The sequence below is a fragment of the Lithobates pipiens genome, unplaced genomic scaffold (genome assembly GCF_037356315.1).
Source record: "Lithobates pipiens isolate NorthernLeopardFrog02 unplaced genomic scaffold, aLitPip1_a1.2 Scaffold_19, whole genome shotgun sequence".
Taxonomy (NCBI): Eukaryota; Metazoa; Chordata; class Amphibia; order Anura; family Ranidae; genus Lithobates; species Lithobates pipiens.
Genome location: NW_027507764.1, coordinates 299,918,634 through 299,937,841, shown reverse-complemented (window position 1 = coordinate 299,937,841; position 19,208 = coordinate 299,918,634). Strand labels below are relative to the sequence as shown.

Here is a 19,208-nt window from a genome sequence, read left to right as displayed (position 1 = left end):
CTCACAGTCCAACACTGGCAAGCCACAGTATTGGTAAAACAGTGAGGCGATGCACCCTCGCTGCCAAAAGCGACAGCTGCAAGCAGGTGAGGACTCTACTTACCTGCTGCATTGTTCATGGAGAACCTGTCGCTGACAACAGTATTGCAAATGTGAGAAGGGCCTTAGACTGTATGTCAGTTACAACCCTCTCCATTGATGTAATTAGCTTACAAAACAAATTACTTTATAACATTCTAAAATTTCTTCTACAAGAGACCAATGTGGACAAATCATCATGTTTATGATTTTTCTTTTTTAAGCACTTATTTACTTACCTGCTCAAACATGAATACATATTCAACACTGTCTTTTGGCACATGTTCTGTATCCAAGAAGCAGTAAAGTTTAAAGAAGAATTTCCATGGTTGATCTCCTGGTTCAGCATTGACAGCAAGCCTGTGGTAAAAAATAACACAGTATATAGTCACCTACTGATATGAAGAATATGATTTGCAAAAGTCTAACTGTAATAGGGGCCAGGAAGTAAATCCGTGCTTTACCTATGCAGGTAAAGCACCGGTTTATATGTTTATACATCCTTCTGTCCACTCTCCTGTTGCCCTGTTCACAATGAGTGACTAAGGAGAAGAGGCCCTGTGCAAGCCCAGCTGAGAGCTACTACAGTGCTGAGGACTCTTTCCATTCCTATGTGACAGAACTGGATGCTTGAGTGGTTAGCCGAAAAGTACCTGTACTATCACATGGGAGAAATGGGGTCATATGACATGTTCCCCCTTACCCGAAAGTGCAAAATATTTCATGGCACCTCTTTGGGAAAATACGGCAAGAAAAAGAAGGGAAGGCAAGTATAAGCATGGGTTATAAGTACGGGTTTACTTAGTAAACATTTGCAACATATAAAATAGAAATCACAAAAAAATAATCAAAATATTGCAACAAGATGATGCCAAACTACTACAGAACTTACTTTTCAAATTTTGCTAACACATCTGCCACCACTGATCTGCTTTCTATGGCTTTCTCTGTGACCCCATTGAATTCAAAAAGAGAAAACATATTTCTGCTATCTTCCATTGCCAGTCCCCGAATCAACTTTTCTACAACCTAAAAAAAAAGAATGTCACTATACCATTTAAAAAGTACAATGATTGTTATTTTTATACATAGTCTCACAAACTTTCACATAGCAATGAGTTACTATATAAGTATGAGGCCCTGTTCACACATAGCTTAGCGGGTTCCTGCTAGTGAGTGATTTAAAAAGCATGCTTCACACGGGGAAACGTGCATTGTGCATAGGGCAGCCCATTCACTTGACTTCATTTCTTTTCCCAAAGAAGCCCAGGGATCAAATTTTGGTCCACATGTGTGTTCTACTGCGATTCTTGTGTGTTTTGTCACGTGACCATCACAGCAAAATGCACTGTGTCTGGGGAGCCATTCAGGATTCCAAATTCCTATACTTTGAATTGGTTTTAATGGTAAAATACGGAAACAAACCCAACTGCAAGATAGAATGGGGTCTATTTATTAAAGGCAAATAGACTGTGCACATTGCAGGAGCAATTGCACTCTTTTTTCTTAGTGGTGAATCTTTACTTTGTAAAGAATACAAAATCAGGTGCAAGGAAAATGTAAAAAAAAAATGTTTTGCTTGCGCATGGTTGGATGATGGAAATCAGCAGAGCTTTAACACATTTACCAAGCTCTGGGGAAAACGGGTGCAGCTGCACTTGCAGAGTGCACAGTCTATTTGATGTTAGTAAATCAACCCCACAGTGACATAGCTGACATCACAAGCAGCCCCCTCTTTTTTTGGTTTCTAATTTTAGTGTGAATTTCCAAGTATGTGCAAGCAACTGAAGCTCTGCATTGTATGTTTGGAGTTAGGATGTTCTATATAATATAGTAACACTTTGGTGAAATCAGGCTCTGGCTCGTTAATATGTCGTTAATATGTATTTATTTTATTCAATTTTTAAACAGAATTCGCCAGATAAACGAATCTAGGCAGTGTTTATAAGAAAATGCAAGAAAAATTATGTTTTTGCAAAATTAACCATATAAAAATAGAAAATGAGTCAGATCCAGCAGCAAAATTGCCCAGTAACCTAACCACAATTTGATAGTGATTAAATAAAAAACATTGAAATGAATGGAAAACAATGACAGCAGAAAGCCTGAATGAACTGCAGTTCTCTTCTAGCTATGCTGATAGGTTCTTTCACACTGCTGGCTGGGGTTAGTAAAAACAGGTGATGAGCTGCAATGTTACGGCCGCCCATCAGAATTCTAGTGATACAGGCTGACAGGGCAGATCAATGGGGCTGCACTGTAACTGAAAGCCAAATGCTTGGCTCACAGCTGTGGTCTTGCAATGCTTAAAAAAAAAAGTAAGAAAAACAGGCATCAGGAAGCAGTAGTAGTGCCTTCTGAATGTCTGCGAGCCACTGCTATACTGCCTTCTTTAAAGCAACCCAGCGCAGATCGCTCTTCAGAGGTCAGTAAGCCATTACTGCCTGTCTGAAAACACCCTACAAGCTTTCATTGTTTTACACAGCAACAGATCATATTTATTGAGGAATGCTGTTGAAACCCATTTACAGCTTGTAACCTTACCTTATTGTCCATTTATGCTCAACTGCTAAGCTATATACAGTGGAACCTTGGTTTACGAGTAATGTGCATAACAAGCTTTTTGTAAGACAAGCAACTTTTTTTTTTTTTTATTCTGACTCGGTTTGTGAGTGTGTTGTCTCGCAAAATGAGCAGAATTCAAGCTAAAGGGCGGCGCAGTACCGCATTTGGCCAGAGGTGCCAAGGACACTCGGAAAGGTTCGGAGCCGTATGGAAATACTTGGAATGACTTGGAAATACTGGGAAACACTCCATTCCCGAGTGTTTCCGAGCCTTTCTGAGTTCAGCCGAGCTGTCCCAGAGTTTTTCCGAGGCTCTCCAGTGCCCCCCACCTCTGGCCACATGCGGCATTGCATGTAATAGAAGTCAATGCGGAAAAAATTATCTTTGTTTTCATTGACTTCTATGGGGAAACTCGCTTTGATATGTGAATGCTTTGGATTACAAGCATTCTGCTGGAACAGATTGTGCTCGTAATCCAAGGTTCCACTGTACTGTATATAACTCTAAAATTGTAAATATTCTGTCGGCTTTTATTACATGCAATGATTATAATCTAATTTTTATTTTGTTACAACACTCAATTTTTTGGTCAAAAGATAATGTTAATTATTAAAAACTTAGAAAGCCATAAGGTCTACACAGCAGGGGTAGAGAGTATGAGACACTGAAATGAATGCTGGGTCTCACCTCGCCAGCTGTGGTGTGGGAGTTGATAGTGATCTTGCAGGCTCCCCCACCGTGGCAGTACACAGTTGTTGCAATTTCCTGCCTGTTAATTAATGCTTGAATTTCATCTCGAGATGGCACAAACTCCCTGCATTTGGTTTTCTTTAGTGACTCGTAGATAAACACTGCATACTTTTCCATTTCTGAGTTTTGAAACTGTTCTCGAATCCTACAAACGCAAAGACAAAAGACAGATTATGAGACTACTACAGAAAAATTAAACCAAAAGAAGAAAATATTGAGGGAAAACCCCACAAAACCCTTATTTCTGCTACAGCTCCAGTGTGGCAGCATTTTAATTCATGACAAAATCTAAAGATAGCATAACTAGTGTAGACTTTAGTTTCTAGTGTTTTGCTGCAGAATGTTTTTCACTTTGGTGGGATCTATAATAACAACAAACAATCTAGCTGAAGTTAAGCGCCATATTCTGGCAGTGGTCACTATCAGGTCTGGAATTAAGAATACGCTGCTCTTACAAATGTACATATTGCACATCAGTCCCTGTACTCTAGGAACTTACAGTCTTAAGCTTACTCCACACCTTTTTTTTATTTAATCTGCTGGTTGACAGCTCAGGTCAGGTCAGGTCAGGTCAGGGCCAAAAATTAGATGTTACTAAAGCATTCTCCTCTGCTGTTCTATTGTTTTCGCCTCATTGCCAGAACACTCCACCATTGGCCATCTCAGTCATTTTTCGGTTGGACCGGCTGCCATGCACAGGGGCTGAATGTTGGCTGGTTTGTACTTAAAATGGAACTTTAGTTAGAAAATTAGGTCTTGCTAGATTACTTTAAGCTGCCCTGTTTTGCATATAAAGCTATGTAAATTTTTAAAAATAAGTGCCTATACTGTTTAAAATTCAGTAATCCACAGTCTCACCCTGCTCTGCACATGCTCAGTTGCTCTCTATTTTTAGGCACTGTGTCAAATTTGTAGAGGCGGATTTGCTGACAGCCTAAAAATGTATTGTTGTTCAGGGGCTCTGGGCTTTAACAAAATGGCAGCCTCCATGATGAAGAAATAGGAAGGAGGCAATTTACAGCACACATTCATTTTGGTAGCATAATTATTAATGTGTACTGTATGTTTCTTTCTAAAGAACATTATTTTTATTATGAGTAAAGTCCCTGGTTAGGATCCACCGCTAAGTCACTGTGGGGAATATTTAATAAAACTTAAGAGTGCAAAATCTTGTGCAGCTCTGCATGGCAACCAATCAGCTTCTAGGTTTTATTATCAAAGATTAATTGAATAAGCTCAGGTTAGAAGTTGATTGGCTACCATGTACAGCTGCACCAGATTCTGATTGCTCCAGTTTTAGTAAATCTCCCCCAGTGAGTTGTTCACTGCAACCATGTTTATATGTCAATGCCCACTGAAATATTCCTATATATTGTTATTAAATTAATTTCTTTTTTTTTTAACATAGATTACAGGAGACAAAAGAATCAATTCACAAAACTTTAATACAATTAGTATCTTTATGTAATCCATGTGACTGTAATTTTCAGATCTTACTGGAGTAAGTTCTAATTGAAAAAACTATAACTTTTTAAAAGAAAATAAGGTTCCTTATCCAGTGTTTTAACCTTGTGAAGTATGGGAATTATTTTTTTTTTTTAAATCATACTTACCTAAGTGGATGCTGCATTTGTCCCCCACTGGCTCAAAGGCTGAGAGCTGAGCGATCACACCCCCAATCACTTGGTTCTCAGGGCTCTCTGAGTAGAGAATTGGTGACTGTCAGCCAGCTAAGGCTCTCAGCAGCTCACTGAGGGGCTGAGCCAGGTGCCGGTCCAGGCATCCCCACCATATGGTTGCGATCTTTCCTGAGCCTGGACCGGCTCTGTGAAGTCAGCCGACAGCTTGCTTCAGACCGATGTCTGCTGAAAACGTGTCACAGGAGTGCAGAACAGACTGCAGTCCTGTGATCCATAGGAGAAGTGCAGCCAAACGAGCTTTGGCTGTACTTCTCCTTTAAGGGAACTTGTAAGGAGAGGAATACAGCATGTGCCATTGCTCACTTATTTATGAAGACACAAGCTCTGGGGCTGTCATCCTCATCTTTGCTTCAACTAGCAAATCACTGACCCGGAATAAGCATTGCAGGTAGATGTCTTTACAATCTACTGGCTAAATGCTTGTCCCAAGCCAGTGATTCTATAAATATTGAGGCGAGGATGAAGGTAAGATCCCTAGAGTTTGCACCCTTCAGAACAAGTCAGTAATGGCAGCTGCCATATTTCTATTCTGACTTTTGATTACTTTGGAAAAGTTTCATGGGTCGAAAAAAAAGTTACCTAATGGCCATATACATTGCTGGATGCCATTGTCTTCATACCAAGTTTAACCACTTCCCGACCGGCGGCGCGCTCCCGCGCTGGTCGGGACCCCCGTGAGTCCGGTCGCGGGACCCGCGGACTCCATCGCCGCGGGCATCCCCGCGATCGTCTCACGGAGCGGCCGAATGGAGGAAATGCTGTATAAACAACATTTTTCCATTCTGCCTAGCAACTAGTGACGCTGATCTCTGCTCCATGTGATTGGAGCAGAGATCAGTGTACACTAAATGAAAGCCCAACCCCCCCACAGTTAGTAACACACCCCTAGGAACACTTAACCCCTACACTGCCACTCACTGGTTAACCCTTTCACTGCCAGTGTCATTTACACAGGAATCACTGCATTTATATAGCAGTGATTACTGTATAAATGACAATGGTCCCAAAAATGTGTCAAAAATGTCCGATGGGTCCCCCACAATGTCGCAGTCACAATAAAAATCGCAGATCGCCGCCATTACTAGTAAAAAAATAAATAATAAAAAATTATTAATAAAAATGCTATAAAACTATCCCTATTTTGTAAACGCTCTAACTTTTGCGCAAACCAATCAATAATCGCTTATTGCGATTTTTTTTACCAAAAATATGTAGAAGAATACGTATCGGCCTAAACTGAGGGAAAAAAATATTTTTTTATATATTTTTGGGGGATATTTATTATTACAAAAAGTAAAAAATAATGTGTTTTTTTCAAAATTATCGCTCTATTTTTGTTTATAGCGCAAAAAATAAAAACCGCAGAGGTGATCAAATACCACCAAAAGAAAGCTCTATTTGTGGGAAAAAAAGGACGTTAATTTTGTTTGGGAGCCACGTCGCACGACCGCGCAATTGTCAGTTAAAGCGACGCAGTGCCGAATCGCAAAAAGTGGTCTGGTCTTTGACCAGCAAATTGGTCCGGTCTGAAAGTGGTTAAGTCATCAAATTAAGGGTAATCAAATATGTTAGGTCGATACAGATAACCCTAAACCTAGCTGCAATTTACTGCAATAGTATTACTGTGGTTTACTGTCAGAGTAGGTTTATTGTCTTTCATTAAACCTCACCTTTTCAGATGAAACTTGAGATACTTGAGAATGCTGCGGCTGGGTGGAAAGGTGCAGCTCAGGCAAGTGAGTATCTGCCAGTGGTACAGGTTCCCAGTGCTGCCAGGGTGTAGAGCTCTATTAGTTTGTTTGATAAGCTGGCAGTACAGTTCATCCCTTAGTGGTCGCAGATCATGGCCAGTCTGCAGAATGCCTTGAATTATCGGCACAGGATCAGAGAGAGATTCCAGCTGCTGCAAAGAATTGAAAATCTTGATGGCTTCATCCTGGAGGGTGGTGTAGCCTTTGTCTTTTAGCACTGTAACATAACATTAAAAGATGATATTATATTGGGGAGTTTCTTGGAGCAACCTAAACATGGAAAATCAGTGTACATGTAAAGATAAAACAGATCCAATACTAAATCATTAGTCCTGAGCTGTCTTTAGTCACAGATCTCCTTTGCCACCCTTATCTCCCCCACTGTAGATGTATTGCCTTCAGAGCTTCTAATTATCCTTGCCATCACAGATATTGACACTGTATGCTTAGCACAGTCTTTCTGATGCTAAACAAAATCCAAAGTGCCTCCTCAGCTAAAAACTGAGAAGACATACGAGAAGCTTATATTAAGGTTATGGAGAAAATGTGTATAGGAGCAATAACAAGTAATATATTTATTTATTTATGTATTTTTTACTAACTACTAAACCACAGTTTACCCTATGCTGGCTGGTGAAAGTGCTTAGAATTTACACCAAAACTCTAGAATCTTATACTTCCAAAAAATCAGCTGATGTTGAAAAACTATGACAAATACTATAATGCCAGGGGTATAGTAATTTTTACTACCACACCAAAAATAGTAGAAAAGAAGATCCATGTCCCTCAGGGCCAAAAAAGGCAAATTTTGTGGGACTTTTAAGATGGATTATTTCTCGAAGAAATTGACAATGCATACAAAAAAATAAATAAAATATGAGAAAAAAAAATGTGGACTAGAATAATCAAGCCCAACATAACAAACAACTGGGCTTTACTGGCTCAGTATGGGGGACGACATATATATTTTTTAAACCTAACAAACTTTAGGCGTCGGTTGTGGCGGCATTGCGTGACAGCAGCAGGATGCTCCGGGCTTGATAATCCTTGATTCAGTATGGGAACATCCTTCCAACATTTGGTATCCAGGTACTCCCTTTTTTGTGTTTGATGCCGTAGTATTGATGTGCTTTGGGTACAAATACTTGTTCTATGTACTGCTTGAATCTGGGAATATTGGTGCTTCTTGGCTATTTTTTGGTCTCCATGTACTTCAAGTCAATTCACCTACTATACCATCCCAAATTTCTACACTGCTATGCTGTCCTGAACATGTCCTGTCTGGTGGCTCTGATGCCCCCGTGCCCTCGCCTAGGGCCATTTTTGGATACCCCTTGTCCCATTACACTCAACAATTGGCAAAATGCTTTGACCTTCTTACCAGATATCTACAATATTGTTCCCATGCTGAGCCAGTAAAGTCTGGTTGTTTATGTTGGGATTATTATAGTCCACTTTTTTTTTAAGTGCTTTGGATGTGGCTTGTGGAAATCAACATTTTATGAATGATCAACTGCTTAACATTCTGGTACAATAAAAAAATACAGAAACTACCTAACCATTATTAAAAAAATATATACAAAATGTACAAAGTATGAGGCCTCTATGAACAGACCCCTCAGACCCTCCATCCACAACATTATAAAAAATGTACTTTATTTAATCCAGGATTCAAGGGCAGCAATTGTACCACCCGGGATTAAAACTATGCACATAGCATACAAAGCAGCGGTTGATATATTGATCCCACTATTAGCTATGGGGAATTTCTGTACCTTAGCATGTTTCGCCTAAAGCTTCTTTAGGAGGGGATGTTTGAAAGTTATATATCCAGGTGTATAAGCACATGAAGACCATTTAAACCCCAAAAAGGAATCTACCCATAATGCAAAGGTATAATAAGGAGACTGGCATTAATGTAATCCTGTTCATTTGCTTTGTTCATTGATTTGGTAAATTAAAGAAAATAGTTTGAATAATATTTCAAGTTTGTTAAGTTACATTGCTCCATAATGCTTCATACACTTCTGCAGTGTAAGAGATCTGAGCCCTCAAGTAGATACAGATAACTCAATAATTAATGGCAGTTATGTCCTGGCCTTCAGGATAAAATGAGATACTGGTATTCCTTCTAGAGTTACTCCATGCCATCAGTTCAGAAAATTATAATGCTGACTAAGGTGCTAGTGAAGGGGTTCATGTTAGATGATCAGCTGCTACAGATTGATAGCAGTTAAAGAATTACTATCCTTTGATTTTTATTTTTTTAATTGTAGTCAATGAAAGGTCCATGTCATAGTGATCCCATTAATTTGTACCTCAGTTGTACAACTTTTTTCCAGCATTTAAATCTTGCTAAGGAATTACTAGCTTATGTAGCAACTACATAACTTACATATCAAATGTAGCTGTATAGACAAGCACTGTAACCCTTTACACAGCTTCTCTATAACTAGCTACAAATTGCCTCTATACACATCTCTGCTACAAAGTTGCTGATGTGACACAACCCTAAAACCATGTCACACTAACAACTTATACATCTGTAACAGCAGCAAATCTCTCTGCCTATGTTATCTGGGGATTTAGCCCTCATTCACATTGAAGAAATTTGTCATGCGATTTTATAGAACAAATTGCATGACAAGATGCAGCCTATTGCCAACAATGACACCATTCCAATCGATGCAACGCTGACTTTGCAGCGTCACGCCGATTTGCAAAAGTAGTTCCTGCACATGCCGATTTTGGGTACGACTGCAATGGACATCTATGCATGAAGCCACACAGATGTCTTTCAAGTCGCACTCAAAGTGGCATTGACATGTGGCTTTGAAAATGTGCAACTTCATTTGAAGCCATATGATTTCAAAGCCGCATGTCCATGTGCACCCAAAATCGGCAAAAGTAGTGAAAAGCCGCGTTCAATGTGAACGAGGGCTTATACCTGGTCACAGAGTTGCTTATGACTAAAATGCCTGTCTTTTGAGCCATTATTGGTGTGCTATAATCACTAACAGCTAGTATAGGTAACATAAAAAGCAAAGGCAGTTCTGTAACTTGCTTCAGAAAATCAACTCCTCAGCCGGTGGGTTACCACTAGCTGGAATCTGTGCAATGCAGACTATTTACTGTAAATCATTTATTCTTAAGGCCTGTACACACGATATGAGAATCGGATGGAAAACTTTGTAGGACGAAGATTTTCGGCTCGTTAGTACGGGGCTTTTGACAGCTGATTTTGCTTTTTCGTCAGGCTGGATGTGCAGACTAACATTTTTGTTGGATGTGAACTTAATGTCCGATTTTCATTTCATTAGTATGGTTTTCGTACAAAAAAAATCGTAAGAGCAAGACTACGCATGCTTAGAAACTAATGAATACATACACAACTGTTCAACACATTACATCACTTCTGACGTTGTATTCTCTTGTGCGAAAACCTATTCACTTTCGACATGAGACTAGAATGCCACAAAAAACAGACCTTCTGTCATCCGAAAATCTAAGTGTGTGTAAGAGGCTTAAGTAACAAAACACACAAGAAAAAAAAATTGTATCTGCTTTAAAGCAATGCTATGTGACACAGATTTTATAGTTTGTGTACAAGAGAACTGCTTCTCTTCCCATACAAGTCAAAGGGAGCTAAACAGCAGCCTAAAGCAGTCGGGGACAGCTTGAAAGGAGGTCAAATGCAGGAAAAAATTTCCTATGATGAAAACTGAATGATCTCAGAAGAACATCAAACTGATCTCCCATGCAAGAGGAATCCACATAAAAGCAAGTTGTGTTTGCCTGCTTACATTAGCCCTTAGCGACATTAGGCTTGTGCGAATTTTTTTCTTCAGCTTTACTATAGGGTCTATTCATAAAAAAATCACTAGGTAAAAGCCTTAATCATTTGCATAGCCATCACAAATATTGCCGAATATGTTAATTTACTCTGTTCATCAACACCATCTAGTGACCATGATGCATTATTCCTGATTAAGGCATTTCAGGAAAATGTTATATATAAATAGACTCCACTGTATAGCTAAAGAAAAAAAAATGTATAAGCCCCATGCTACTAAGAACTAGTTACTAGTGCAACCTGTCAAATACAGCTTGTTTTCATATGGACTCTGGGATTGGAGATCAGTGTGATGCTTTTTTTTAAATCATTCCGTGTTCATCAAAAGGTAGATACTGCTTGCATTTGTCTCTGACTGCTTCAAACTGATTTGTTGTGTCCGTTAACTTGTTGGGGAGCGAAGCAATTCCAAAACACACAAACAGCCATTAACACTCTAAACTTTGAAGGCCAGGACATTTGCACAGCAATTCTTTTTTTTTAACCGCGTCAGCCCCGGAAAATTTTACCCCCTTCCTGACCAGAGCACTTTTTACAATTTGGCACTCCATCGTTTTAAATGACAATTGCGCGGTTGTTCGATGCTGTCCCTAAATAAAATTTGTGTCCTTTTTTTCCCACAAATAGAGCTTTCCTTTGGTGGTATTTGAACACCTCTGTAGTTTTTATTTTTTGCGCTATAAACAAAAATATGATTTTTTTTACTTTTTGCTATAATAAATATCCCCCCCAAATTTTTTTTAAAAACAAATTTCTTTATCAGTTCAGGCCAATATATATTCTTCTACATATTTTTGGTAAAAAAAAAATCACAATAAGCATATATTGGTTTGCGCAAAAGTTATAGTGTCTGCAAACTATGGGAAAGATTTATTGCATTTTTTTTTTTTTTACTAGTAATGGCAGTGATCTGCGATTTTTAGTGGTACTGTGACATTGCGAAGGACAGTTTGGAGACTTTTTACACTTTTTTGGGACCACTGGCATTTATACAGTGATCAGTGCTATAAAATGCACTGATTACTGTCACTGACAGGGAAGGGGTTAACACTAGGGGGCGATCAAGGGCTTAATTGTGTGTTCCCTCACTGTGTTCTAACTGTATGAGGATAGGCTTGACTAAGAGAAGAGCCATATAATTTTTCCTACTTAGTAGGAACAAACAATATGGCTCCTCTCCTCTGACAGCACAGGGATTTGTGTGTTTACACACACAAATCCCAGTGCTGGCACTTGTGCCTGCCGGCCACACGCATCGGGTCCCCCGCTGTGCAGCAGGCATGTGCTCTCTGGTGGCTGAAAAAGGGTAGCAAGTACCCGTACAGGATTTTGCCCAGGAGAGCCATTGTGCCGCAGAATATCTGTGTGACATGGTCGACAAGTGGTTAAACAGACTCCTATGTGTATGCCATATTTTTATTCTTTAACAGTCAATATAAAACTGTATCTGTAATGCAATGTGATTTTTTTGTGTTGTCCAGGTCCAACGTCCATTTATGAAAATACCACAAAGAAACAGATCAAACACATTTATATTTTTTCACTCTTGGCTAAATAATCAGCTGTTCATACAAATCAAATTCACTGGATATCTTTTCACTGATGTTTCTACATGTATGCACTATAGGATAAATTATTATATCAGCACTCACAGCTCAAATTGATGTCTCCATAGGGAAGGGGTAATAAAGGAGAATGCAGGGGGTGATGTGTATATCTCAGTATTGGGTTTCTTCTGTAAATCTGCTCCACAACTTCAGGGTTCAGGCAGTTCTCCTTTAAAAAAAAACAATATTATTTTTAAAGCAGAGCATACATTTATGTAGGTCATTAAGATAGGATAATCAAGATTTAGGCTACTAACATACATTACTGTTTTGGTAAGTTTTTTAAACTGATGCCTTTTCTTTCAAAATTAATTGGAAATGCATGCCAACTTTTCACAGAATAACAACTCCTGTCAAAGAGTGCTGACATATATTGTAAATTGCATTGACATGCTTTGCTGTAAGTTTTAACATATTATTAACACAATAGTTGTTTTCTTGTGCTAAATGCACTGAGCAAAATTATAAACGCAACACTTTTGTGTTTGCCCCTATTTATCATGAGCTGAAAGCAAAGATCTACGACTTTTTCTATGTACACAAATGGCCTATTTCTCTCAAATATTGTTCACAAATCTTTGTTAGTGAGCACTTCTCCTTTTCCGAGATAATCCATCCACTTCACAGGTGTGACATATCAAGATGCTTATTAGACAGCATGATTACTGCACAGGTGTGCCTTAGGCTGGCCACATTAAAATGCCGCTCTAAAATGTGCAGTTTTACTGTATTGGGGGGTCCGAAAACCAGTCAGTATCTGGTGTGACCACCATTTGCCTCACACAGTGCAGCACATCTCCTTCGCATAGAGTTGATCAGGTTGTTGATTGTGGCCTGTGGAATGCTGGTCCTTCTCTTTTCAATGGCTGTCTGAAGTTGTTGGATATTGGGAGGAACTGGAACATGCTGTAGTATACGCCGATCCAGAGCATCCCAAACATGCTCAATGGGTGACATGTCCGATGAGTATGCTGGCCAGGCAAGAACTGGGATGTTTTCAGCTTCCAGGAAATGTGTAGAGACCCTTGCAACATGGGGCCATGCATTATCATACTGCAACATGAGGTGATGTTCGTGGATGAATGGCACAACAACGGGCCTCAGGATCTCATCAAGGTATCTCTGTGCATTCACAATGCCATCAATAAAATGCACCTGTGTTTGTTGTCCATAGCCTACACCTGCCCATACTATAACTCGACCGCCACCATGGGCCATTTGATCCACAACATTGACATCACCAAACCGCTCACCCACACAATGCCATACATGCTGTCTGCCATCTGCCCTGTGCAGTGAAAACGGGATTCATCTGTGAAGAGAACACCTCTAGAAAAAACACCAGATACCATCAAATGTGAGCATTTGCCCACTCAAGTCGGTTATGATGACACACTGCATTCAGGTCGAGCCCCCGATGAGGACGACGAGCATGCAGAGGAGCTTCCCTGAGGCGGTTTCTCCCAGTTTGTGCAGAATTTTTTTGGTTATGCAAACTGATTGTTGCAGCAGCTGTCTAGGTGGCTGGTCTCAGATGATCTTGGAGGTGAAGATGCTGGATGTGGAGGTCCTGGGCTGTTGTGGTTACCCGTGGTCTGCGGTTGTGTGGTCGGTTGGATGTACTGCCAAATTCTCTGAAACGCTTTTTGAGACAGCTTATGGTAGAGAAATGAACATTCAATTCAAGGGCAACAGCTCTGGTGGACATTCCTGCAGTCAGCCAGCTAATTGCATGCTCCCGCAAAACTTTCAACATCTGTGGCATTGTGCTGTGTGATAGAACTGCACATTTTAGAATGGCCTTTTATTGTGGCCAGCCTAAGGCACACCTGTGCAATAATCATGCTGTCTAATCCGCGTCTTGATATGCCACACCTGTGAAGTGGATGGATTATCTGGGCAAAGGAGAAGTGCTCACTAACACAGATTTAGACAGATTTGTGAACAATATTATGAGAAATAGGCCTTTTGTGTACATAGAAAAAGTCATAGATCTTTGCATTCAGCTCATAATAAAAGGGGGTAAACACAAAAGTGTTGCATTTATAATTTTTCTCAGTGTACAATACATGGTGTACAAGCTGGAAAAACCAACTGAAGAAATGCTAACATTATTTCATTCAATTCAATATACAGTAGCTGCACTAACAGATTTATTGTATGTCCTGCTTACCTTAATGTCCTGTATAAGTTGCTGTGTTGGAGTGTCAATAGGTGCCTTTGTGTCTATGACATTCTGAATAGCACTGGACCACCTTGTAGCTTCATTTAGCAGTTTTGTGTAAAGACGGTAGCAATGTTTGCGGCCATACACCATTACATTCCAGTATCCTGTTATTCAACAAAACTTAGTTACCATGTATGTAAAAACTGTGTTTACACATGTAAGCATGCTCATCATGTCCTGCTCCATAAAGTGTAGCCCATCCAAACAGTTTTTTATTTTTTATTTGGAGTAAATGGAAAAAGTTAGATCCTTTTAGGGGTTTTCTGGTGCTACATCCGTTTTGGAGATTTCTCTCTCTTTAATTGGGCCACAGATAGCAGGATACCTGACAGAGCTACTAATCCCTTCCTACTCTATTAAAAAAAATACTTTTTCCTGGAGTCTTTATTTGTGCAAACCAGTCATTAAAGAGAAACTGCAGTCTGCTCACATAATTTGTAATAAAAACATCTTCGCCATTCAGATGCTTCCCTCCATCCACTTTGCATATTATTTTATATATACTGCGATTCTGTACTTGCCAAATATGCTGCAGAAATCTCCCTCCACTGAATCTGGCTGCAACCATTTTAACTGTGGGCAGCTGAATCTGCCGCCTGTTCACTTCCTGGATTTACACAGACACACACAGGCACACCTTCAGCTCTGCAGCTCTCACTGACCATCTTATGACTCACCCCCCCTCCCTTCCTGGCAAATTCTAGAAAGAGTTAGAGAGAGAGCTGTGCATGATGCCATAAGCCTAGGCTTTTTACCAGACAAGAACCAGGAAGTGGGTTGCATAAGGTATTTACTGGCAATAAAAAAAAGTTTTGTATTTAATGTTAAAACAACAAGGCCAGAAAATGTAATAGATGGAAAGTTGAAAAAATTACTGAAGTTCCGCTTTAAAGCCAGTAAGCTGTGGAACTAGCGAGAAACTGAAAAGAAATTAAACATATCTTACCAGTTTCCTTAAAAATCTTCTCTTCAGGCTGTACCACAGAGCAGAGGCTGTTCAGAACCAAGGTCCCCAATTTCATGGCGTTTTTCTCTGAGTTCTTATAATAGTCCAAGGAATTATGGGTAAGAACAAACCAGCGCTTCTTCAGTTTCAAAGAGGACATCTTAGGGCTATTTTTCACTTCCTTGTATAACCAACCTTTCAGACCATATACAAATTTAGTATTTTTGCTAAACAGTATATCCAAAACATTTTTTTTGGAAAAAATACGATTAGATATGATAAAATCAAAATGAAAAAATATGATAAACGGATGATAATAAAAGTGCCCTCTCTCCAACATATTAATTGTGCTGATCTTCTTACTACTTTTAAAAACACATGGCATTCCTCAGTATTAATAAATGCTGTTTTTATAATGGTGGAAGCCATATTGTGCAGTGAACATCTAATGGAAAAGCAGCAGAGACTGAAGATACAGAGACATTTTCCATACCTCTGACAATGAATTCCTGCCCTTCCACTCGGGTGTCACCCTTGGATCTCTGCAGTAGTGTTATCCAGTGATGCATTTCTTCTGGGGTGTCTGAGTTACAGTGAAGAACGCGGTTTGCCGTGATGATAACAAAGGAGTTTGGCCTTAACGCAAAAAAAAAAAAAACGGAAATGTGTTTAGCAGTTAGGCAACGCGGGTAATGTTTGCACAACAATTACTCACACTCAAATTATTATCAATACTTGTCTTGTTTCATTTCAAATAAGTGGAAAAATTTCACTTTCATGTTATTTACAGTAAAGCTGTGCTGAGGTTTTGGAAAAATTGACAGAGAATCAAGGAAAAAACCTTCCACACATATCTAACATGTAAAACATGCCTAAATGCCACTGAACAATTTCTGTGATTTTAGCTGGTATGATCTACAAATACTACTAAAATATTTCAAAGTTGTACAGTAATAAATAGGCGCTGTACACCACTGGTTCTTTTAAGTGTATGTTATCTTTTTCTCTATAATTGTATCTTTGTTTAAAGTAATTTAAGTCTCATTTCTTTTTATTTAAAAATAATAAAGATGTTATACTCACCTGCTCTGTTTAGTGGTTTTGCATAGAGCAGCCTGGATCCTCCTCTTTACAGGTCCTTAGCTGGTGCTCCTGGCCCCTCCCTCCTGCCGAGTGCCTCCACAGCAAGCTGTGAGTTGCTGTTCTGTGTATCCATTCTGACACGGAGCCACAGCTCGGCCCCACCCCCTCTCTCTCCTCATTGGCTCACTGACTTTTATTGACAGCAGCCAGCAACCAGCTGAGGAGTACAAAGACAAGTGTGTTTTGCCTACAGTCAAGCATGGTGGTAGGAGTGCCATGGTCTGGGGTTGCATGAGTGCTGCCAGCACTGGGGAGCTACAGTTCAATGAGGGAACTATGAATGCCAACATGTACTGTGACATACTGAAGCAGAGCATGATCCCCTCCCTTCGGAGACTGGGCCGCAAGGCAGTATTCGAACATAACGACCACAAACATGCTTTCAAGATGACCACTGCCTTGCTAAAGAAGCTGAGGGTAAAGGTGATGGACTGGCCAAGCATGTCTCCAGGCCTAAAACCTATTGAGCATCTGTGGGGCATTCTCAAACGGAAGGTGGAGGAGAGCAAGGTCTCTAACATCCACCAGCTCTGTGATGTCATCGTGGAGGAGTGGAAGAGAACTCCAGTGGAAAGCTGTGAAGCTCTGGTGAACTCTATGCCCAAAAGGGTTTAGGCAGTGCTGGAAAATAATGGTGGCCACACACAATAATGACACTTTTGGCCCAATTTGGCCATTTTCACTTAGAGGTTTACTCACTTTTGTTGCCAGCGGTTTAGACATTAATGGCTGTGTGTTGAGTTATTGTGAGGGGACAGCAAATTTACACTGTTATACAAGCTGTATACTCACTACTTTACATTGTAGCAAAGTGTAATTTCTTCAGTGTTGTCACATGAAAAGATATAATAAAATATTTACAAAAATGTGAAGTGTGTACTCACTTTTGTGAGATACTGTATATAAACCCAAGAACGATAAGTAATCATAGTAAAAAACACACAACGCAGTAAAAGCACTCTAGGGCCAGCCACCCACTTAAAAACCCTTTAGCATGAAACAACCACTTATGCCGCGTACGCGCGACTGGACTTTCCGGCAGACTAGGTCCAAAGGGATTAGTCTGTCGGACAATCCGATCGTGTGTGGGCTAGTCCGATAGGGGAGACCGTCGGACCTAGTCTGCCGGAAAGTCCGGTCATGTGTACGCGGCATTATTCCATATTCAGGGTTTATATAATATTTTTTTCCAACCCTAGTTAATCAAAAGGATCACAGTATCTTTCTGGCAATTGGGGCCCAGTGTAAACAAATATGCATGCTTAAGGCTTACCTGTCAGGGTTATCAGAAGCACAGACTGAATCAATCATTCCAACATCCAATGTGCCCTGTAGAAAGAACATAATAGTTTGCTTTGTCAACATATTTAAACAATCACATACTGTATTACATCAGTTAAGCAAAATACGTTTAGTTGATTTTATTTTTTTCTAACATCCATTTTTGTTAAAATGGATGTTATAAAATGCAACATGAAAAAAATGTGAACTATAAGAAATATATAATTACTGAATCAAATAAAATTGACATGTAGGTCTAATGAACAGGCCTTAATCTAATGAAGAGGCCTTAAAGGTGTTGGTTAATACAATATTTATTTATTTTCCTCTGATCATGCAAATACTGAATTCTATTGTATATATCAAATAGTGGCCTTTATTGCTCTTCTCAAAGCTGTCGTCTAATTGCCAGCTCCTATCTCCCCACAGTGACTCACTTGTTGATGATATACTGCTCGTCAGTCCTGCCTACTTAAGCTGTCCAGTCCAAATGATCTCTGCCTTCGCCTTGGTCATATCTCTAGAGACGCTCGCCTGTGCTCCCGTTAAAGACTTGCTTGGCTGACATTCCTTCTGGCTCCAGATCCTGCTTGCTATTCTACTATGCTCATCTCTGGTTCCCTGACGTTTTTGCTTGTCTGACTATTCGTTCTGGTTCCTGAACTGCCGGTATGTTTTGACTATGTTTACTCTTTTTTATTACAATTAAACAAGTGTGGTTTAACTGTACTTCTGTCTCAGTCTGATTCATGGTTTCTGACATTATACACTCTATACAAGAAGACTACCTGGGGGGGGATAGGGTTGGAATAGGAGTAGTTGCAACTAAACGTGACAAAAAAAAAAAATCATTTTTGCTACTAAGTTCCAGCCACAATGGAGGATTCTGATGAAAGCCACACCAGGTGGACCTCTCCTTTTGGGTAGCTCACATTCTCTTGACGTTCTTCAAAGCAAGTCTGCACGCTCACACTAAAATGCAAATTTTTGCACTTTGGGGAGCCTTATTTTGAATATTGGTCACCGAAGAAAGAGAATAAGATTATTCATAAAACAGGATACTGGGCACAGGGGAGTAGGGTAGTGCTATTTTTGCTGTGGACCATTGGACAACATGACAAATAGTCAATTTTATGAGTATACTGGGCAAAGGAAGGATAGCGTATTAAGGGTGACACGTAAGAGGGGGTGTGTGAAGTTCAAAATATGCTCCTGGCCCATATGGCCCATATCAGTGAAACAGCTGTGTGCAGACATATGAGTTGATTTACTAAAACTGGAGAGTGAAAAATACGATGCAGCTGTGC

At 39.8% G+C, this 19,208-nt stretch overlaps 1 protein-coding gene across 1 annotated transcript in view; it reads right to left on the bottom strand.

The window, feature by feature from the left end:
- Positions 1-19,208, bottom strand: part of MYO10 (myosin X) — a 311,116-nt gene that overhangs the window by 9,865 nt on the left and 282,043 nt on the right. The window contains exons 30-38 of the mRNA XM_077492017.1: positions 17,894-17,949; positions 15,971-16,113; positions 15,478-15,672; positions 14,478-14,635; positions 12,350-12,473; positions 6,764-7,061; positions 3,331-3,538; positions 971-1,107; positions 318-438 (exon numbers count right to left, since the gene is read on the bottom strand). Of these exons, the coding sequence (XP_077348143.1) occupies positions 318-438; positions 971-1,107; positions 3,331-3,538; positions 6,764-7,061; positions 12,350-12,473; positions 14,478-14,635; positions 15,478-15,672; positions 15,971-16,113; positions 17,894-17,949 (1,440 nt within the window). The remainder of the gene's footprint in view (positions 1-317; positions 439-970; positions 1,108-3,330; positions 3,539-6,763; positions 7,062-12,349; positions 12,474-14,477; positions 14,636-15,477; positions 15,673-15,970; positions 16,114-17,893; positions 17,950-19,208) is intronic.